The following is a 24073-nucleotide window of genomic DNA, read 5'->3' on the forward strand; positions in this document are numbered from 1 at the left end:
GACAATTATGCATATCACCTTAGAGTACACATTGAAAAGCATTGCTAAACTCTGTGATGTTGTTTATGTTGCTCATTTAATGTGACAGAAAATGTCTAGCCATTTTGTCCCAAACCACAATCACGACGTTTGTGTACGTTTATGCCGCAAATGGGCATAAATGATTTTTTGGTGGATATAAAATGTATAATGGGTAGCTACTATTCCTTGCAAAGATAAAAACAAGATACTCCACATGAAAATTCACATGGAGTGTCTTGTATGTCATAGGCGGACCTGATAAATGGAAGAGGGGGCTTATTCTCAAATATTTATTTTCTGACCAAACTAAAATCAACGGAAGGGAAATTAAGGGAACCAGGATTTGAATGGTAATAAAAACATACCAGCCCAACACACTTTTTTCAGGCCCCCGCAATCATTCGGAATGTTTTGTTCTGCCACTGTATGTACATGTGTTATCGTGATTTCATATTTGAATTTACAAAAATACAGAAAAAAATTGTGGATGTCAAAAATTACCTAAATCGGGTGACATATTCAAATACTGTATTACATGTACCTCTTCTCAAACCCCTTTCTTTAACCAATTAATCAGTCTTACTACAATATTCGAAGGAAAATATACCACAAATTACGTCATTTGTATCCAGAACCCCGCCGAATTCCGAAAAATATGCATGTAAGGGATGAGTTGACTTGTATTGAGTCTAGTTACTTTCATTAAACAGACATTTCTTTACATGTGGTTACCTATCATTTATAGACATATTTTTGCAGATATTGACCGGAAAGAATATTCAGGACACAAACCTTAACTACTAGTAAGTGAAACAAGTACTATCTTCAAAAAAAGATAACTGATGCAGTAAAATTTGTTCTTTTTGTTTATTCAGGAAATAACACAATTTCAATTTTCAATAGTTTTTTAAGGCCACTACGATATCAGTATTTGGCCAGTCAGGAAACAGAATTGCGATCAGGTGACATGCGTTTTCATGGAAGAGAGTCTTAAAGGTCAAAGGGTAAAAAGCGAAACTATACCGACTGAGTCGAAAAAAAAAATCTTATGTTAATATCTACTTCTTGCACTCGTTATTTCAGTATATATATATATATATAAATGTCTCAGAATGTGACGACTCTATTCACTACACTGCTCCATCGGATTAAATTGATACAGAGAAGATATGTAAACGTATAGAAAGGTCTGAAAAATTCCCAACGATGTTAGAACTGTCAAATTTGCGATGCAAATTTATGGTCGTTCCCTCCGCAGGACTCCAACTCGTACCGCTGTGACATCTATGGCAACACCGCCTGCACAAAGTCCAGCGCCCTAGACCACTCGGCCAGCTAGGCTATATAAAATATAGCTTTCGCTGGCCGGGTCATTCCTACTCGTAGGATTAATCTAGGGCTGTTACTTAGTACACGATGTATGGTAGTACGGGACAGTTCATTTAGATGTTATTATGTAGGATAGAGGATCAAATTAATGATTCATGTCACAACAAATCAATATTATACAAACGTCTCAGAATGTGACGACTCTATTCACTACACTGCTCCATCAGATCAAATTGATACAGAAAAGATATGTAAACGTATAGAAAGGTCTGAAAAATTCCCAACGATGTTAGAACTGTCAAATTTGCGATGCAAATTTTTGGTCGTTCCCTTCGCGGGACTCGAATTCGTACCGCTGTGATATCTATGGCAACACCGTCTGCACAAAGTCCAGCGCCCTAGACCAAATATATATATATATAGATAGTTGTTTTTTGCTGTGTTATAGATCGTCACAATCATATCCCCTTCCCCAAACTGTTTTTTTCTCCAGTTAATTTTAAGTTACACACAATATTATCACATTTCAAGAGTTCCTTAACAACTTCTATGTTGTTTTTATAAGATGCAACCTGTAATGGGGACATGTCATCCAAATCGCTTTTGATTATATCGACAGAAAAATGCATCAAGTTCAAAACTATTTCAATGTTCCCCTTCATACACGCCAAGTAAAATGCAGTACAACCAGAGAAATCAGTTTTTTCAATATCAATGGTTTCACATTTCAAAAACTCTTTGACAATTTCTATGTGGTTGTTATAAGAGGCTACCTGTAATGGCGAATATCCAAAATTATTACTTTTGTTTATGTCCACAGAGTAACTGATTAAAGCCATCACAATTTCGATATTCCCTTCCTTACACGTCAGATAAAATGCAGTACAGCCAGACTTATTGCTGTGATTAATGTCAATATTATCACATTTCAAAAGCTCCCTGACTGTTTCAATTTGGTTGTTACCACATGCCACTAGCAATGCACCGCTAGAGTTTAAGTCCACAGAATGACTGATGAATTCTTTCACTATCTCGATACTTCCTTGCTGACACGCCTGGAGAAATGTAGTGCGGCCAGAATAAGTGATGTCAATATTATCAGATTTCAAGAGTCCCTTAACTACTTCTATGTGGTTTTTATCACATGCTATTTGTAATGGCGAACGCAAATTCTTTGGGCTGTTATTTACGTCTGCTGAGTGAGTAATCAATTCCACCACTATTTCGACGTTCCCTTCCAGACATGCCAGGTACAATGCAGTACAGCCAGAGACATCGCTGTGATCAATGTCCACATTATCACATTTCAATAGTTCCGTGACTACTTCTATGTAGTTGTTGTAAGAAGCCGTCTGTAATGGCGAAAATCCGTTATCATTGCTCTTGTTCACGTCGACTGAGTGTTTGGTCATATCCATTACAATATCGACATTGCGTTCGTGACACGCCAGATAAAACGCAGTACGGCCAACGTTATCGCTGTGTTCTACGTCAATATTGACACATTTCAAGAGCTGCTTTACCACGTCCCTGTTGTTATTATTACATGCGGCCTGTAAAGGTGACAAAGCCATTTCCATCACTTTTACATTTACAGAGTGTCTAATTAATTCCTCCACTATCTCAACATTTCTCTCCTGACACGCCATGTGAAATGCAGTACAGCCAGAGTTATCAGTATGTTCAATGTCAATACCATCATATTTCAAGAGTTCATTGACAACCCCTATGTGGTTGTTATCGCATGCCACCTGTAATGCTGACAATCCATTCTCATTGCTTTGGTTAATGTCGACTGAATGGCTCATCATATCCCTCACTTTTTTTAGGTCGCCTTTTTTGCAAGCCATGTAGAATGCAGTACAGCCGGAAATATGGGATTGTTCAGTATTGATTTTCGAACATTTTAAAAGTTCCCTAACTACATGTCTGTGATTATTACAACGGGCCACTCGTAATGGAGACCATCCGTCCTCTGTGCGTTTGTTTATATCTGCAGAGTGATATATCAATTCTCTGACCACTGTTGCATGACCATTTTGACTTGCTGTATAAAGGGGTGTGGCTCCGTCAGTTCTACTTTTGTTAATGTCAATTTTGTTATTTATTAATTCATGGACTACACTAACATGCCCACTTTGACAGGCTAAATACAGAGGTGGAATATCATTAACTGTACCTGAGTTAAGATCTTTAGAATGTCGAATTAGTCTGACAATATCAGTGTGTCCTTCCTGACAAGCAATTTGTAATGGTGTTAATGAATTTGTCCCGCCGAGATCAGCATCTACTCCATGATCTAGTATCCATTCTGCAAAATCATGATCATAAAGGCATACCTGATTAAGCGGTGTGTCACCGTTGTTATCATCTTGTTTGTTGACTAGTTGTTTTTTAAGGATATTTCAAGCTTTTTTACATAAGATAAAAACTTCTTTCGGAAGATTACTGATTTCATGTTTGTGTTGCAATAAACGTCAGAAACTCTCCCTTTGCTCCAATCTGTAACCAGTCTTACCATGAATAAATCTATATTTGTGTTGGTAATTTTAATACAAACATCTGCTGTTACTTCTACATCATACAAATTCTCGCAGAAAAACCTATCCCTGATTAATTCAGAATCGGCATAACAAATGAAAATCTCTATCATCATCTCCCCATAAAGTTTTGCTAGGAAATCAAAAAGTTTATCATGCATAATTTTGTATGAATTATCTTCAATGCAAATGCACACACCATTTAGCATTTCTAGTGATAGTTGAAGTTTTTTTCGCGATTCCCATTTGGAAAGTTCACATTCATTTAGTAATATTTCCGTAACTTCATTTAAAGTTTCACTCATGTTCTTAAAATCCGAGCATGTTAATTTGTTATTGTATACTAGACAAAGTATTAAAGCACAGTATTTAAGTTTACCGTCATCATTTTCAAAATATAAGCTTTTCAGATCTTCTTCAAAAAATGAAAAAGGATTTTTAAGGCAGTTTAGAAAACTGGAAAAGTCTGTCGATTTGAAATGTCCACAAAAGAAAGGAATGAAATTATATTCAATTAAGTTTTCATCAGCTATTTGCTCTACACTTTGACCAAAATAAGACTTGACGATTCGCTTTCTTTCATCAAGTGAAGAGACAATATTGCCGAACCAATATGACATTCACTACCTTTAAACAAAGTCAGATTTCTCAGTCTGTCATCTAGAAATACCTGTAGCCTACATGTGGCAATAATTTTACAGCAAGCATCTTTAAACAGCAACTCAATTGTACCGATATATTTCTTCCAATCATCAAAATAATTTTGATTTAATGTAAATTTGCCACATAAATCATCGAACACAAAAAGAGTTTTACATCCGTGTTTAAAATACCTAATAACTTCCTCCGGAGTATTTGCTGGTGCAATTGTATAACCCTCGTCTTTTTATCTTAAGAGCTGTATGTCGGGCTATAAATGTTTTTTCCAGTACCACTATTTCCTGTCACAACAACACAGTTCTGTTCTTTGACCATTTCTATACATGCCTTTGCAGCCCTTGTTGAAACATACCATTTGCTATTGATTTCCCAACTGTCTATTGTTGTTTTTCATTTGCTCTAAAATCTAAAATTTTTATGATCAAATTGTATTTTCCCCATTATTTCATATATACAAAATTGGTCTTCATAAAGCAATGTCGTGCCATTTGTTTCTTTGTTTTTTTTAAGTCGTCATTTTAAGCATCTGTCAAATGTCGTAAAATGCAACGGTTTCAGTGATGGTATAATGTTATTACTTTTTCTCCACTGTACATGCATTGATCTTACAAAAATGTATACATGACGAGTACTTAGTGACGATCTTTTTATCTGATTGAGAAAAGAAAACATTTCATCGGTAATCTGTACTTTTTTCCTTTGATCTTAAACTCAGATAATGTTCTATAGCTCGTACAAGACAAGATATTCTCAAATATTTACAAAATTTTACGAATGATCTTCGGAATTTTACAAGTCGTATAGTCTAAAAGTAAATGTGCACATTCAAATAACTTAAATTTATAATTAGAATACTGGTAAACCTAATAATATGTAATATCACTTCATATACTGACAATATAACGCGTTCATCAATATATTCCACATGATACCGGCTGTATAAAAAAAAACCCAAACTAACTGATATTATCTATTAACATCATGATAAAACCGATATTTTAACCTCTGAAAATCAATTATTTACCTCTTACGTTTGCGGGAATGGGGTTTTCTAATGACGTTTTTATCAGAGCTGTATAAAAAAAACAACAATAGTGGTAAATTTCAGCATTGTAACACTTCCTTGCATTAGTATGTAGTTAAAGACAGATTTTTGTTATGCCTGTAAATTAAAACGGTAAACGACAGCACATGCCATTGTCTCTTACTTTTTTGTTTTTGGAGAAGGATACGTTAATACCAGAACATATGTAATATGAATCAATGTAGGTTAATTTTAATTGTTTGGAATAAAAAAAAGCTCCAGTTTCTACACTGAAATTTCAAATGTTCACAACTGAAATTTTACGCAAACTGTTTATCATATATCGCGCTTTGCTACCATAGGAAAGGATGCATAGACACTCAATTTCGTTCTCATTGTTCCCGACTCTATGCTTAAGGTAGTAGACCTTGGGTACCCCAAGAATTTTCCCACAATTAAATTTTCTTTAAATTTGTACATTATATTTCACTAACTGTGGCGCATCATTTGTCAATGTTTTAAGAAAATTCTCCGTGCAGATTTTAAACAATGAAGACTAAAATATTGCTATTTTTAAAAATCTGATTCATTGGCCAAACTGAAACATATCTTGTATTTTAGGGTCATTTTGACCAAATATTTAAATAAATAATTGTATATTAAGTCAAATTCACTTAAATATATATCAGATTTAACATGGATTTTTTTTCTTTCTATTTTGTATAAGATACATTTGGCTTTTAATTTGCCAAAATAACAAAAAGGGGAATAATTTCCTGCTATTTGCTTTTATAAAAACCTGTACTTTGCAAAAAATCCATAATTCAATTTTTGTAAAAAACTTATATTATATGGACTATACATATGCAAATCAATAAACAAATTTTCCGAGTACTTCACCATGTAGTTTTTTAATGTTTTAATGAGTGTAGGGTAAGCCATAGAAATATATTTTTTTAAATAATTAATCACTATGGCTAAAATCATGTTAATATTTAATAAGATTACCAAATATCAAATTATGATGACTTACATTGATGAAAGAGCATTGCCGAGCACAGCTTGAGTCAACTACTGTTGCAAATTAATGTTAGACAAATATTCATACTTTTGCATGGAAGGACAAACTCATATGATAAATATACAAAGTAGTTCAATTCTGGATAGAGTCATATGTTGAACAAAGCAACAAAATGAAAACAGAAAGCTTGACGTCATAAGGAATTATAAAAAAGTATATTTTTGTAACTCTAAAAGGTTAAGAAGTTATAAAAATGGCAAGGTTATTGATTAGCCGTGCTATCGCATTACAGAGATTATTTTCATATTTTAATTTGAATATTTTATCTAAAGGTTTGCAGTAGAAGGCATCATTTCCAACTTTTTCCCTCATTATAAAAATATACTGCACAACGTAACCATTTGAAATATTTAATCAATACTTTAAAAGACCAGAGTTACTGGGGCTGGCATCTTTGTTCTAAAAGTTAAACCCTTTCTTGGAGTTATTTCAATTTAACATCAGTATCACTTTGAAGCTTGTATATTAGGAGTCATTCAAACGCTCTAGTGACAATTTTTTTTCAATCTGGATTATCTATGCCCTGATCCCAGATCTACTACCTTAAGTTTCTTCCATTGGTAAGATGTAAGTCAAATAGAAACAGTGTACTGATGTACCGGGATGTCATGAGATTTTGGGTCCGCAAAATTGAAAAGTCCATCTAGTACGCATTCTAGCTTAACAGTTATTGCTCATAGATGTCTTCAAAAGGGTAATTAAGGGAACTAAGATTAGAAGAAAATATTACAGCTAAACAGGGAAATAAGACACACACAAAACAAAGAATATGAACTAACCAAAATCACACGTACAAAATAAAGACACAGAGTTAAACGAGCAACTCGCACTTCACTGAAAATCTTGGAATATGAAAAAGGTATACCAGTCCTCTGCTTTTCTAGGAATATTTGTCAAATTGTTTGTCATGTCCGGGTAAGCATCCTCTGGTTTTCTATAAACATCCGCCGAGTAGCTCATAAAAGTCAAGTCCGGGGTAGACAAAAGATAAAAGGATAACTATAACAACGTGAATAAATCAGTACTCATGGTGCAGATGGATACACTAAAACGATCTACATGGTGACGTCCATAAACTTTTTTAGCAAAAAATAATCTGTTCCAGAAACCTTACTGTGGGAAGTGTAGCACGATGCAAAAAGTCAGCATAGTTTTTGCAAGTTCTGGCATAACGTCTAAAATGTGATATAAATCTGCATACACAGGTAATAAAAGATAAAAGGAATGTTGGCAATACACAATGAGAAGCCATCGCTTTTTTCGGGAAGTTTTGCCATATGGTATTTTTCCATCGTCATTTTTGTTTAGGTCAAGATATGATGCTGATTTCATATTGTCTGTAGTATCATTTATCTCATAGATGCGAAACATGTAATCCCCGAAATTAAGAGTGAACGCATTTGTCAGGGCGTAGTGAAGCAGAATTTTTTCCCAATGGAATATTTGACAGTCTGTAGAAAAACACGTCCCCCATATTGAACAATTATGTCCACGAGTTCATGATGATGACAATATATATTATGTAGTGAAGACTTTGTAGCAACAGAACCCTATTCCAGAAGCCAAATTATTAGACGTCTAGCATGGTAAAAAAGTCCACGTAGCTTCGGCATGCTCTGGCATAACGTACGGGATGTCATATGAAAACTCCATACGCAGGTGTGAAGGGAGGTTTCCATAGACAAAAGGAAAGAAAGTTTACAATACGGAATAAGAAGTCATCGCGTCTCTCCTGTAGTTTGTCATGTACTTCTAAAAGTGTCTTTGAGTATTCTAGATTGGTGATAAGTCACAGAAATTATGAAAGGTACATCAAACTGAAGAACAAAGGCGGTTAAGTTTTTTTCTCTCCGTAACAGATTTTGAAATACTGGTGTTAGACACAATTTTAATTATGTCTAGTAACAACGGCATTGTTTGTCTTCTAGGAAGGTATTATTATCAAGTTCTTTCAAATTGGACCTGTTATTTCAGAGGTAAATAATTTTAATAAGTACTATCTTTAACAATAATCTTTTGATACAGTGTTTTCGAATGCAACTAAGTTATTAGTTTTTGGCCAATCGGGAAATAGAATTACGATCAGGTGACTTGCGTTTCCATAGAAGAGCGTCTTTTACGTCAAAGGGTAAAAAGCGAAACTACACGGACTGTGTCGGGAAAAAAATGACAGGCGTAATTTTCAAACCTTTGTTGTCCTTTGATGTTGTCATTTTCTAGTTGTTTTTCATACAGAAAAAAAAATTGATGGACGTTGTAATTGCGAGATTTTGTTATCAGTCATACGGATAAAGTGATTCTTATAAGTAGATTTATCGGTCTTTCTTTTTGTTATCAATTAAATGTATTCTGTTATCATAATAGAACTTACCGAAATCCTTTTCAACTAAATCCAGTCGCTGAAAAAAAAAAACAAAACAAAAAAACAAACAAACAAACAAACAAACAAATAAATGTATCTTAACAATTAAGATGTGATGCATAAAAACAAATGCTACTTTTTCTGGTTAGCATTTAAGGTTTCTGATTGGTCATCTTGACGTTCAATATCACAATCGAGACATCTTTTCTTCTGTGTTACCAGTTGTTAGAAAATCGGCGCACCTGTACCCCTAGTTAATTAAACGCTTAAATATCCACCATATAAGACCGAATGCATGATTTATTTTATCAATTTCATCACTCATTCCAGAATATTTATCTTCTCCATCCATGGTTTTCCTAAAAGAAGCCCGTAATTGAAAATAAAACGACTTGAGGAAACTTTGAATCCGGCGTTGAAACCGTGAAATTCTTAAAATTTAATTTTGTTGATACAATTTTTAAGCCACAATTCAATTCAATTTTTATAGACTTTGTTATAAACTTGTAACGGTTGTAGTTGGCTAAGAACTAGACTACGACTATAAATATACTCACCATTTCAAGATTTTCCAAACAATTTTGAATAGCTTCCTTGACCTTTTCATCTTTTTGGAATTTATTTTTCAGGTCGTAGATCGAAGATATTACAAAAGAATCGTCAAACATATAAATGCCTAAAATCAATGAGTTAACGCTAACAAAAGGGAAAAACAATTTAACCTGTGTTAAGTAAGCATTAATTTTCATATATCAAAACACAACATCATAATTAAGTAGCAGTAAGAATCAAGCAAATTCTGTAATATGTAAGATACACCTACAAAAGAGCTGCACGTTTTTATGATGGAATGTATTATCATTCATTCTAATCTCTCTCAAAGGAGATAATTAAAATTGAAAATCCAATAGTTTCCATTGTATTTTGGTGTCATTTACATCGATATTTGCCTAGATTTTGAATTCTACTGTACATTCTATATAATATATCTCCTACAAGCACGGGTTATATGGAAAGTCCCGAGTTAATTTCTGTTAATATGTTAACTATAAAATTTTAAACAAAGTGTAAAAAATAAAAATTATGTCGGCTTTCCAAACCTGTATCACACTTAACATGATTCTTAGCCGGAGTGCTAATTAACAAAACATTAAAGGAGCATTATATAACATTACAAATGAGTGCAATAGTATTATAAAATAGGTAAATCTTTAGACATCTTCCATTCATGCACTATTTCATATATGTTAAAGATTTTCTATCAAGCATGTAATTGTCTTTGATATTGAATTAAATGCTGATCTTTTTAGTAAGGTATAAAAATCTTCGAAAATCATCGCATGCGGATATTTATAATTGAAAGGACTTCCATTGCTAACATACTTTTTTGTCACTCTAATGTATTAGAGTTCTAAAATATTATAAATGTAATTTTATACTTAATTTTGACACCACAATTGTAATAATTATGACTTGTGGTGTGCAGCCGACATCTCATGCGAATGTACCAAACAGAACTAACCATTCTCTTTTAGCTGCTTTAATTCTTTCAATACTTTATTTCCGTCTGAACTGGTCGTCATATTAGTGGTTGCTATCTTTTTGACAAGATTGTTCATCAAACAGAAACTATCATCATATTGTTTTTCGTCCCACTTCTTAAAATTACAATGGCCCCATGCGTTTCTCACTTTCTCCTTTACCTTGAAAATTAGAGATGTGTAATTGTCTTTACTACAGGTTTTTAGGTGACTTTAAGCATTAAACTTGTGTTTGGTGTAAAAATTGTACAATTTGAAACATACGCGTCAAAACCAACAATTTGACAATTGAATTTCACTTAAACAATTCCTCTATATTTTAAATGAATGTAAATCGATCGCTACATGAAATGATCTTTTTGAAATGTAAGACCTAATATATTTTGACAGAGTTATCTATCATTAGAATTATTATTTGCATATAATAAATAAATTGTATGGATTGTATTTCATTTTACCACAATGGCATGATATATCTTATCTCCCTTATTTCAATAGGTGTGGATAAACTGTTAAAGGTTGGACAAACATTTTATTTTTTTTTTCGTTTTGTTTCTTGTTTTTGTTTTTTTTTGTTTTTGTCTTTTTTGTCTTTAAACAGTACGCTTTAAAGCGTGATTATTTAATAAGACTGTAATAACAAAGTTGAAAAAGATAGCACGTCCCGTATCTCACACACACGTACACATTCATTTTGCTTAATTATTTCTTTTTGGAAACAGAGTTGCTTCAAACAGAAAATGTGACCGTCTTAGTGAAATATAGACCACACATATATTTAATACGGCTGTGCTTACGAATACATTTGCACGAGATGAAAAACGCTGACCCTAGCCGATTGTTCTTAAACTTAGTGTAATTGTTTTCTTTTATGCTGATACACACACACACACACACACACACACACACACACACACACATATATATATATACAGTTCCGGTCAAAAAAGGCATTTACACTAAATATAGGTACATCACTGGCTTGGATTTTTTTAACGTCTTTGACTATCCTTTGGGGTCTCACATGGACGGTGTAAAGCATCAACACGTTTGTTCCAGGCATTCATATTCATTGAATCATGGTGTAGACAGTGCAATCAGTTGTAACGTGACCACGTTCATTTGTAAAAAATATCAGTTGATCAAATATAAGAGTCCTTAATTAAAAAAAGTTAGACTTGTTTATATAGGCTCCATAGTCTAGAAACCTGAACAACGGAACATTTGAAATAACGTTGTACAACTTTTGCCGAGTAACACTTTTCAGACTAAAATCAACTAATTTCAGTGTATGTACCGATAAATAAGTCATAGATCAACTTGTGTACCTGTCATTATTGACAAACTTTTTCGAAATCAAGAAATTTGTTGAAAGCAAATTCGAGATGCCGGGTATAAAGGGTCTTATTTTAAGAAAACTTCAGGCTAGAAACCACTAATTCCACTTCCCATAGGCTTCTATGCTAATTTCACAATATTCAATGGCTTTTCTGGACTTTACCTTAACTTTAACCTGCAGATGACTATATATCAGCATGGTTCTACATATGTCAGCTCACAATCCTCAGAATGGCATGTGGGGTTAGCAAACTTGCTGTGCAGTACTAGTCACCGGAAGTGAAGTGTCTATAAATAGCATGGGAAATCTCAGTGTTTTTACAAGATAGGGGTATATTTAGAAATCATTATGGAGATTAGGCTTCACATCACAAGAAGCAAAATGCACCTATAAAATGTACAGAAATGTTTTTCCTTTCAGAAACCGTTTAAATTTTTTAGATGAGATGAGAACTTTTTTCACAGCACTATGAGGAACAGGAGTAATTTCTGCGTAGGACTATTTTTGCGTACGTTCCAAATGCTCATTGGTTGAATTGGTGGTCTGTAACCTAAATATATATGTCTGATAGGGTATATTATACCATACATGTATGCAATGTAGACAAGGACGACTTTGGGTAATGTTTGGGAGTTTTGGCTTTAATATATCTGTTAATATGAATTATTTCAATAAGATGCCAATGTCTGTAACATGAAGTCCTTGATATTCAACTGTCATTTGGTAATGTAAATTTTTCACAGACAGTTTTTGTACATATATAAGTACATATAAGTGAATTCCCCGAGGAGCTTCAAACAAATGATAATATGCTACATATACGTAATGTCTGTAAATAAAGCAAAGTTTATAATGTAAATCCGTGTCCGAACTTGTAAGAGCAAAAGTAAAATACCTGATCGGCTTCTTTCATAGATGAAAGTACACAACTGCATAATATGCTGAGTGTGGCTGAGCAATCACATGTGTTGTCAAAACCTTGCGTACACGACATGAAAGTTTGCAGGAAAATCTTGGCGAAATCGGTTGGTGTCCTAACTTGGAAAGCATATTTTGAGTTGTAACTATTTCTGATTAACATTTTCCCATGTTGCTCATTTCCATTAATTGATTGATAATTTAAGTACATCTGCCTTCCATATGATTTCAATACAGGAGGGCATGACTCTGTACTGATGCCATATGTACTTTCCAACTGTTTGAAAAGGTTTAGCATTTCAAGATGTGTAAACTTTCTCAAATAAGGGCAAAGTACCGAATTTAAAGCGAAACCGAAGTAAATTAGGAACATATTGAAATCAATATTTACGTATATATATATATATATATGTGTGTGTGTGTGTGTGTGTGTGTGTGTGTGTGTGTACTTATAACCGTCTATGGACCTGCAAGTTACAATGTAATTGTGTGATAGGGAATCAATTAATAATCAATTAAACCGTTAGTAAGTATGTAAGTCTAGAAAGTATGCACCACGATGGTATTCGTTGTATTTTGATTATATATATATATATATATATATATATATATATATATATATATATATATATATATATATATATATATATATATATATATTTAATTATAACCGTTTAATGTTTTAAACGGCAAGGTCAGGAGTTATTTTGTATACCAAAATATCTACGCATAAAAGCGAAAAGAAAAACAAAAGATTACATCAACAAAAAAACAGAAACAAAAACAAAAACAAAACAGACAAACAAACACAAATAAAAAAAAAAAACAAAAAAAACAAAAAACAAAAAAAAAAAAACCAAAAAAAAAAACCAAAAAAAAAAATAATAATAAATAAAAAATCTGAATTAGGGGGCACTTAGCAGACATCATATGTAAAGTACAAATTCAAACTTATGAAAAGAGTAATTTTATTGACCTATAATCGGCAATTTACGATGATGATTGATTTAAACCAGGTTTTAAGTGTTTCAATATTTACATCCCTTTAACCTGAATCACTTGATGAAAAACACCAGCAAAGAATATGGAAAATACAATTTTATAAATCACCTACTAGTAGGTAAAATGAATAAACATTTTCAAATTGGTATTGAATTATCGTAAAATTACCTCCAACATAAAACTTTGCTCTCCTTATCTCATCATTTATAGAAACAAGGACTTTAGATCCATTGTTAGATAGATTGGAATGAAATATGTACAGTTTACGTAATTTCCCGTCATTGACCACACTGACGTTATGGTCGCCATCGACATCTTTCCCATTTGCAAACCACTTCACATCATCACTCTCCTGAACAATCTCACAGCTAAAAACTCCTGTATCACCTTCTTTTACAATGATATCTTCAATCTGTTTTGAAAAGTGGGAAGCTGAAACACGTCTTTGTACAAAATTAAAGATGTCGTGTATATTTAGTGAACTTATATTTTACTTATTTATTCTGATTATCCAAATATTTTGAATGTACCTGCCTGAATGGGTGATCGGCTGATATGTAAAATCTAATTCAAATTATCTTTTTTAATATTCATAATGATAAATGCACGCCCTCGATGTTCTAATTTATGCATTGTATATTATTGTTGGGAGAAGACTTCATAAGTTGGTAAAACTTGTGTCCTATCCCTTTTGTAGCGGTAACAAATAAAATTGTTGTGGATGGTTTGTCGGGTTTATTTAATCCGTCCGTTCAAATTTCGTCGAAAATGTCTCGGTTCCAGATGGACTGATTTATTTCCAATATGGCGATTATGGTGCTGTTTAATTCAAATTCTCGTTTCGTGGTAATTTGCCATTTTACGCTTCATGAGATAATAGAACAATTTTGTCACCAAATTCTCTGCTCCCAACGGATGGATTTTTTTATATTTTGTTTATTGTTGTATTTATATCGGGCATACATTATAAAACCTTACACAACAACGCGTACAGCTCTATGTTTAAGTTCATACAATATTTGTGATACATTTTTTTTCTCTATATGATTTGCATTCAATGATTTAAGTAAAATAACATGTGACAGAATGAAACATTTTAACTAGATTGTTCTGACTTGGACCTGTTGAATAATAAACTTTATAAATCAACAAAAGAAACGAGAAAAAGAACAATTTGGAAATATAAATATATTAATTTTCCGAAACAGAAACGATGAAAATTCGGTCTTCTGTCTTATAACTGAATTCGCCATAAATCAATAAATTGTTTGATGCCAATATCATGGCTACTGTAATAGGTAAAAAATGTCATTTAAAAACAGTTCCTAAAAAGTTTAAACGCACGATAGACGAACGCTTACAGCGTGCTTTTAAACGCACTATAGACAAAAGATGAAAAATAATAATATAAACCAATAATGATGAAAGAGAAAAAAGAAAATTGAATTAATGAAGATATATAAATTATACGTATCAAATAGTATAAAAATAATATTTGAATCAAGGAAATAATCAAAGTACAAAAATAAACGAACGCTTGTATCGTGCGTTCATCGCGCGTTTAAACAAACGCAAAACGATGTGTAAATCTTAACGTCTCAAGGAGTGTACAAATATCAATATTCAGACTGGTGGCACGTCTTACGCAAACTTGTACACCAAATAATTGCCGAGAAGTCGTGAGACATCGTAATGCCTTGTCCCCGAGATACGTCTATAACTCCTTCTCAACCACACAGTAAATTTCAAAGAGTAAATAAAAGACCAGAAGAGAACCTGATCATCATAACAACATAATTTTGGGTCAGCTGAGGAATGTGATAGTTCTCCTATTTAGTTCGTCAAACAAATATCCGGATAATTATTTTGATCCGGATATATTTTGTCTTAGACGTAATGTTTTGTCACTGTGTCATGTACATATGTACAACAATATAGAAAGATATTTCATCTATATGGCATATTCTTTCATTGATAAAATATTGTATGATTTTTTTGTTGACAACTATGTTTCATTTCGACTTTGTATCATAAATTTCAAACGTTAAAATGGGTTACCTTTGACGTGAACATTTGCAGTGGTTTCCCTATTACCGGTTTGTGCAGATAATTTTGTATGGTCATCAAATAACCTTGCTTCTGGTATGACAAATGTTCTCAATTGACCTTCAGCTACAATTTTATAAGGATCTCCATAACTAACGATTTCGTCATTTACTGCCCAAAAAACTTCCTGCATCCTCATTGTTGACCTCATATATTAGTTCTGCTTCTTCTCCTTCATAAACTGCGATGTCACTTAAGTTTCGAGTCCATAAAACTAACGTTTAAAAAATTATATAGTCTTAGATTATTATGCAATATACATTTAGTTTGTAAAATTAATATCGTGAATTTGTGTAAAACCATACACATCTTGCCTGTAATCCTGTATTATTGCCTAACATATTTTAAGAGACATTTGTACAAAACCTATTTTATGTCACGCCTATTAAGTGGCTGTGTTAAATAAGAAATTCATAACTGTGTTTTCATTCAATATTATATGTCCAGAATTGATATAAAAAAAAAAAGAAAAAAAAAATCATGCAAAATACGGCAGCCCAAATTTGTGTTTTCAGTTCGGTATCTTTCGTTCAACTGCTGGACCTGACTCGACAGTTCTGAATACACTTAACACATGCTACATTTGTATTAAGAATCATATATAAACCAAGTATTATGTTTTTCTTTCCTTATTAAACAACTGATTTATAAAGGTGTCGTGCATTGTTTTCCCCGTAATTGTCCTGTATTATGTAATGAGATGAGCCGTATTGATCCTTGATTGGTTATATTGGGTCTTAGCGTTGATATTCTCGATCCAATACCAATGGATATAAAAATGTTTACCTCCGTTTCCCGTCCATTGTATAAACTGTACGATGTATTAAAACACTGTTTGACCACCCAGGAATGGTTGGACGGCTTAATTGTCTTATTGTTCTATTTATATCATAGAATGCTTATAGAATATGAAGATAATTTTCACGTTTATACCTTCGGGAATGCCTGTGATCTTGGCGTTGATTTGTTTTATCGTCGTCGGTTGAATCGTCCTCGAGTTCTCTTTCAACTTTTCTACGGATTGAAGCATATGGAAAACATGCGTTTGATTTGTCTTCTGCAAAGCTTGTTTGAATTGATCATAGGCATGCGGACCATCTGTTGATAACGTTGTCAATAGAGCTTGAACTTGTAACTTCAAAACTGATGACTTATTCTGTATGATAAATTTGATTAAATATATGAATAATATAAAACTTGAAAATCAACACATATTTTTTTTGTCAATTTATACCAAAATATAACATGCCTAGTTGAGAATATTTTCCAATGGATTTGGTACCTGTATCTCCTTAATTTATCATAAATTTCTATACTTTGTGACACAGTATTCCAATAAACACTGTGAAATAGAAGATATTGTAACTTAAAATCTTAGATCAAGGTTACAATTCGATTTCTATGTAAAATTAAAAGTAAAAAGAAATACAACTAATTAAAAAAAAACGTTATCTAAAATATATGAAAATTGTAGTCCAAAATATAATTGTCTTCTAAACAACAAATTAGATATCTATTCACAAAACTTGAAATTATGTCACAAAATTCAATTCTCAAAGACATACTACTATTATAAATGGGGTAAATCAATTCACTTATTTATACTTGAAAATCAACACATATTTTTTTTGTCAATTTATACCAAAATATAACATGCCTAGTTGAGAATATTTTCCAATGGATTTGGTACCTGTATCTCCTTAATTTATCATAAATTTCTATACTTTGTGACACAGTATTCCAATAAACACTGTGAAATAGAAGATATTGTAACTTAAAATCTGAGATCAAGGTTACAATTCGATTTCTATGTAAAATTAAAAGTAAAAAGAAATACAACTAATTAAAAAAAAACGTTATCTAAAATATATGAAAATTGTAGTCCAAAATATAATTGTCTTCTAAACAACAAATTAGATATCTATTCACAAAACTTGAAATTATGTCACAAAATTCAATTCTCAAAGACATACTACTATTATAAATGGGGTAAATCAATTCACTTATTTATACTTCTATCAATATACCGAGGTCTAAGAAAAAAAGAGCTAAAACCGAAATTTCTATCAAAAATGTTATTAACTTGATACATAAGTGAATTCAAATATGTAAATCAATCCAACCCATTTGCAGGCGATTTATTAGTTAAAGCACATAACTGGGTGTTTAGCTTAAACATTGGTCATTTAAACACATTGTCTCGATTAAAGTTCAGCAAAACATCATGTTACTATTCAATTAGTTTTCAGTTCCGGTTACTTTCGTTCAACTACACAATCTTATTTCTAAACATTTGTCATTTTTGAAAATTTGTATTGAAATAATTTTGAGTCGGAGACACTCGCATGATTTTAATATTGACAAATTAAACATATTGAGCAATAATATCAAGCCCATCAGAGACAAAAAACAAAAATATGTTGATTCTGTTTCAATTACCAGAAATATGTCATTTGTCGCAAACCTCGAAAAGGATAATCATATTGTCAGTTTTTATATTTCAAACAATAATTTTGGACCATTATTGAAATTAAAATTGTTGAATGTGCTTGTATCGTCCAGAAAACTCCTCCACTTACTGAAATCAATAATTGAAGTATGCACATGTTTATAAATACATATTAACATGTGTTACTACATATCCACTGATACCAATAAATGTGTTGAACTTCCTATGACATGTTAATAAGGATTGGGCATTCCACTTCATGTAGGTGAGGTTGATAAAATTCTGGGCTCTCAATTTTTAGACAAAGATAAACAGTTATCTAGCAAAGGAGAATTCAACTGCATAATGGAAACGAAATTCCGAATTACAGTGTACTCAACGAAAGACATTCGAAATTCTTATGGAACAAAAATACAATACCGGTATATTAAGGACTTAAAGGTTAAATCCATAGATACTGACTCAAAATTATTACTTCAAAATCAATATTTCAACTAAATCTTGTATTAAACGATTTTATCTAATTCTAAATAGTCACATACATTTGTATCCTGAAAAAAATGTTTCTTTGGACAAAACCTGTATACTTGTTTTGCAGCTGTATAAGATATAATATATATAGACATTTGATGTAAGAGGTTGGAATTCCGTTCTTTCATACTCCAAGCCAAGTCAGAAACAAGTTTTTTTTGTTTGTTTGTTGGGGTTTAACGTCCGAGCAGCAATATTTCAGCCATATTCAGACGATGAACATGAACATGAAATTGATGATAAAATGAACATGAAATGATGATGAAATGAAAAAGGGATGGGACACAAGGACAATGGGGTCGACAATTTTCGATTGCCACTGGAAATAGGGAGAGATGGGTAGGGTCAGGCAATTTAGCCTCCTGTGGCGGAGCCCTATGGTTCCTACTCAGGGAGAATACCACAGTAGGGTATTTTAACGTGCGAGGAACGTGGCGTCTTTCCCAACACGGTGCACCACTATGGTTTGCGGTCAGGTTTTCCGTATTATAGCCTGACAACCCCAGCATGTAACACGTTAGGGGTACCCCATTCCACTACCTGGGGCACACATCCCAGTTGCTCTGTGGACAGAGCGCCCTAGCCCCCGGCTAGGGTTCTGAGCACTATTTAGTCGCCTTTTACGACAAGCTTAGCGCTGTTGCAGGCCTATTCTTTCAACACCCGGACCAGCACGAGGGTCAGAAACAAGGCTTGCCAGACAATTTCTAGCACTACCGGAGTAATACATAGACCATTTTAGGCTTAAAATATTTTTCCGGTCACCCATCTGACACGCCTTCAGACTCCCTACTCATACGTTTTTTATTTTAATTTTGAAGAAAAAAAGAATAACGTAAAACTTTCTATCAGAAAAAAAAAATTAAATTGGAAACACACATGCCATGAGTGTGTTCTTGTTCGTGGATAACCCCTTTTCGGAATTCGGCACTTGAGATATTTTTCTTTGTTTTTACCATCTCTATCAAAACAAAAAAACCTTGTGCATTGAATCTCAAAAGGGATTAGGCTGTGGACTAAGTCTATTACATGTTTAGTCTTTGCATATTTGGTTTTCATTGTATCTTATTTCATATTAAAAATATCAGATGAAAATAAATATCCCTACCTACCGACCCTACAAAATTTTTAAATAGGGCTCGGAAACATAACATTATTTTTTTCGGCCTTGGACATTAAAATCACGTGAACATGCATTAATTTGAATGAATGAACGTGGTCATATGACAACTAATTTACCCGAATATATATTCACCGATTTGATTCTTTACACCGTCCGTGAGAGACCCCAAACGATAACAGGTCTATTAGTATTGAGTATATATGTTAGCACGAAAACGAAACTAAATCAAGTGAAGGAACAGTCAGCTGATGGTCAGCGTCACACATATCGTGCAAATAATTGGCTAACTCTGTGTTACGAAAGATGTTTGGGGATTTTAGTGGTTTAAATCCACAAAAACAGTCGAATTATCTCCTTGAAGCAACGTTGTTCTAGCTTTATAATGCACGAAATGAAGGATGTAACGGATATACGGAAAGTGCTATCATTTTCAACTTTATTGTTTTAGTGTTATTTAATAATATAAGACGGTAAAGGCAGTACCAAGTGTTTGCACTCATTCAATTTGCAAAAATAACTCATTTACAAGAATTTGATCTAAAATATATGTATCACAGCCATCAACATAAAACTGATATAGACAATTTTAACTTTTTTACAATAACTTTAGACTAATAGGTAAATTAGAAGTGTTCGCTCACATATACTTCGCAATAATATGTTATTTTGAAGATTTTTGACGAGAAATGAGTGCTGCAACCACCAACTGGATACTAATATTGCCATTTTTATCATATTTCAAGCAATAATTTTGGGCCATTATTGAAATTAAAATTGTTCGCACCCTTACAATCTGCAGAAATTTGTCATTTTTGAGAAATTGGTCGACATTAATGTGTCACAGCCACACATATGATGCTTATTGTGACAATTTTAGAATTTTAAACAATATAAGACCATAATGGTAATTTCAAGTGTTTGCACTCATTTACAAACATATCTCTTTTTCAAGAATTTGGTTAGAAATATATGTAATACAACCGTCAACATTATACTGATATTGACAATTTTAACATTTTTTACAATTATTATAGCCTAATAGGTAAATTAAAAGTGTTTGCACACATATACTTTGCAAAAATATGTCATTTTGAAAATTTTGGACTGAAATTTGAGTGTCGCAACCACCAACTGGATACTAATATTGCCATTTTAGAATTTTAAACAATAATTTTGGACCATTATTGAAATAAGACTTGCAATCTGCAGAAATATGTCATTTATTCCACAAATGAAATATTTACTTAGAGAAAGCTTGAAGTTATTGCAAACTAGCTCAGAACATATTAAAGAACACAGACATTAGAAAACTAAAACCATCAACTCAATTCAAGTGGGCTGGATTTGAAGTGGTAACGTAGTACTAAATATGCAAGATACGGTGTAGTTAATATCTTAATTTGTCAATACAAGTTTATAAGAGAAGAAAAGATCTAAAAAAATATATTTTTACCAATATATCTTTTCAGTGCATCGCATTTGTTAAAAAGAGAAATCAAACGAACCAAGGTTCCAGCGATAATAAAAAAAATGTTATCCAGGGACAAAGACCAGACATTGAAAAGAATATCTCTAAGTACGAATGGGAATTAACAATAAGGAAATCATTATCATCTCTTTGTTTCATAAATATCAGTTTCAAGGTTTCTATTTTCTACTGTACTATCTAAATCAAGAAAAGGTGTACGAGTCTTGTTTTTTGTAAGACTAGTCAGTTTTTCTTTTGGGTAAATATCTGGAGTAAAGTTTTCGAAACTAAGATTTGTTAAGGTGTTATTGCATTTGTGTAACTTATCACGTTTTAATGGATATTTAAGGAGTTTAGCAATAAAGCGTGATTCGTAACAATAAAGAAACAAATCAGTTATAAGATGTATTATCAATATTTACTATGATATCATCTACCATGGCTTAAGTGAGTACATCATTGTCCACCAGATAGTTGAATACTTCTTCAATATTTTTAATGTTTGTTGTCAGGAAAAGCTTATTTTGTCTTAGTATGATTTGTGTGTCTCCTCCATGCAACGCCTGCAACGAATATGTTTCAATGACAACTTTAGACGGTTTACTGCATGCGTCTGACAAACATTTTGTAGGACAATGTTGATATTCTATTTGAACAATACTGAAATTGAAAGACGTAGTCAGATGAAGTAGCTATCACTCATTCTTTTGGTAGCAACATGCATTTACTTAAACTAAATTTGAAAAAAAATCAATATAGACGCTTTACGTCATCAGTGGTTTATCATTGTTCTGAATTATCAACACAGCTTTTTCTTTTTATCTTGTACGAAGGTCACGTGATCAGGTACTAGCAACAAACATACAATACATGTATAGCTCAATATATTTTTTACAAAGGATGCATTATTCTACATATTCTAATAGTATCAATATATAAATAAAATAGGCCTTTCGTATACGTGTATGTATAAGTATTTTCCAACTGATTTGATAACTTCATCACAAACTGTTTCATATCAATATACTGATTAGAGGGTAGTCTCTGAAAAACTTGCACAGCATGCCATTGTAAACGATATATATATATATTCTTATTAACCAACTAAGGGGATTGAGGTCTAGAAAAACAGTGTCAGGGGCGATAAGCGATAGCACACAAAAAAGCCTAAGCCTAAATATCATTTTCACAACAACAAAAATTTAAGTCTCTAATGCCTTATAAGAAACATTAAGATGTCTACGCTTTCTAGTTATGGTCACTTTGGTTTACCATGTCCATTTACAATAACATTAGATTAACTGTACAGTGCAGATTGCATCCCGTGAGTTTCCGTTATTTGTTGAACTCTCATAAAATATTGCAAAACTGTTTCTTTACTTGTTTATTTGTGAGAAATATTTGTGTTCTTTTAACAAATTGTCAGAAAGTACTTTTTTCTCCTTCATTAATTAGTTGAATAATTGGTGTTTACCCAGGCAGGACCATATTAAAAGTCTAATACATCTCACAGTTTTTCAACGAATTGAGCACAATAATATCTAGATTTGGGTACATAGACCCAACCAAAAAAGTACAATTATCATTTTTGCACGCTCAAAATTTCTGTATCATGGCTTTAATCTTCATCAATCTGTTATTTTTTTTTACGATTGTTTAAATAAAAAAATTGTGTGTCTCACACATACATTTTTAGTGTAGCCACTTTTGGGAATAAAGATGAAGTCTGTATTAATGAGCTTTCAAATAAAAATAAAAAGGATCAAAATTGTGGTTAATTCAGCATAAATCTATCAATGACAAATTAAAGAAAACTACTAGTTGTTGATATTATGCTATTGAAAAGAGCTACATTTTTGTATCATACATCGATATTCATTTTTGAACACAATTTTGGTGAGCAGATTGGCAAGAAGTGCTTCTGTCTTGAAAATGACGATATTTAATCTCCATCCAATACATTTTAATCTTCATATAAAGCACTAAGAAGTAAGATGAGAGGAAATTACCAGCATAACTTTATGTTCTCATTTGTTGAATCATGCATATGACAGAGATATGATGTCAATATTGTAACGGTATAATTTCATGCATTGATGGAGATTATGTGTACAAACTTGTGCCCAATTTCTAATTTTCAAGGTACGTAATCCGTACTCAGAAATGAACAGAAAGTGAAGATTTCTCTGTCGTTATTTTTTCTTTTTCTGTACCCTGGCTGGCTGTGAGCAGAAACAGGAGAGTTCATAGATAGGGGAACCTAAGTCATCTCAGATGTTAATGAAATATGACGTACATCATCGGAACCTTTCTAATTATTGCCATCTATTTCAGAGAAAAATTAAGTGAACAGTTCCAGATTTTTTTTATTGGTTCTGATAACATACTGTGATAGATAATTTGCATACTGACTGATTGAATATTCAAAGGTAAAGTTCACTTCTTTGTTATTCAAACAGACATATAATGTACACACATGCTTTAAATAAGTGCAAACGCATAGACTACGTGTATTTGTGTGTGGACTTGGAAGCAATGTGGACGGAGTTACCTGCATTTCTCGTTGCGCATTGTTTATA

General features: G+C 32.5%; 1 protein-coding gene and 1 pseudogene across 2 annotated transcripts; both read right to left on the reverse strand.

Annotated features, from left to right (window-relative positions):
* Window positions 1–901: 901 nt before the first annotated feature.
* Window positions 902–9532, reverse strand: LOC148610761 (uncharacterized; annotated as a pseudogene). Its single transcript, XR_015914840.1, has 4 exons — window positions 9027–9532; window positions 5575–5622; window positions 4433–4956; window positions 902–3753 (listed from the first exon to the last, which is right to left on the reverse strand). The product of XR_015914840.1 is annotated as an uncharacterized LOC148610761 (transcript).
* Window positions 9533–10534: 1002 nt separating this feature from the next.
* On the reverse strand, window positions 10535–17071 carry LOC148610762 (myosin-binding protein C, fast-type-like). The gene is made up of 5 exons (XM_088543233.1): window positions 16857–17071; window positions 15876–16137; window positions 13986–14249; window positions 12150–12184; window positions 10535–10720 (listed from the first exon to the last, which is right to left on the reverse strand). Exons 2-5 carry the CDS (start codon window positions 16072–16074, stop codon window positions 10535–10537), a joined length of 684 nt encoding a protein of 227 aa, XP_088399359.1. The 5' UTR covers window positions 16075–16137; window positions 16857–17071.
* Between the last annotated feature and the right edge of the window lie 7002 nt (window positions 17072–24073).

Source organism: Perna viridis, chromosome 8 (assembly GCF_037379345.1).
Source record: "Perna viridis isolate PV_CMFRI_1.1 ecotype Kerala chromosome 8, ASM3737934v1, whole genome shotgun sequence".
Taxonomy (NCBI): Eukaryota; Metazoa; Mollusca; class Bivalvia; order Mytilida; family Mytilidae; genus Perna; species Perna viridis.

Bases quoted from the DNA above. Each gene is read 5' to 3' on its own strand.
- LOC148610762 (XM_088543233.1), bottom strand. From the start codon at position 16,074: ATGAGGTCAACAATGAGGATGCAGGAAGTTTTTTGGGCAGTAAATGAC. The intron at 12,185-13,985 runs GTAATTTTACGA...TGCTATTTATAG, and splicing joins AGCAAAGTTTTATGTTGGAG to ACACTTCACTTCCGGTGACT. The intron at 10,721-12,149 runs GTTTGCTAACCC...CTAATTTTCAAG, and splicing joins TGACTAGTACTGCACAGCAA to GTAAAGGAGAAAGTGAGAAA.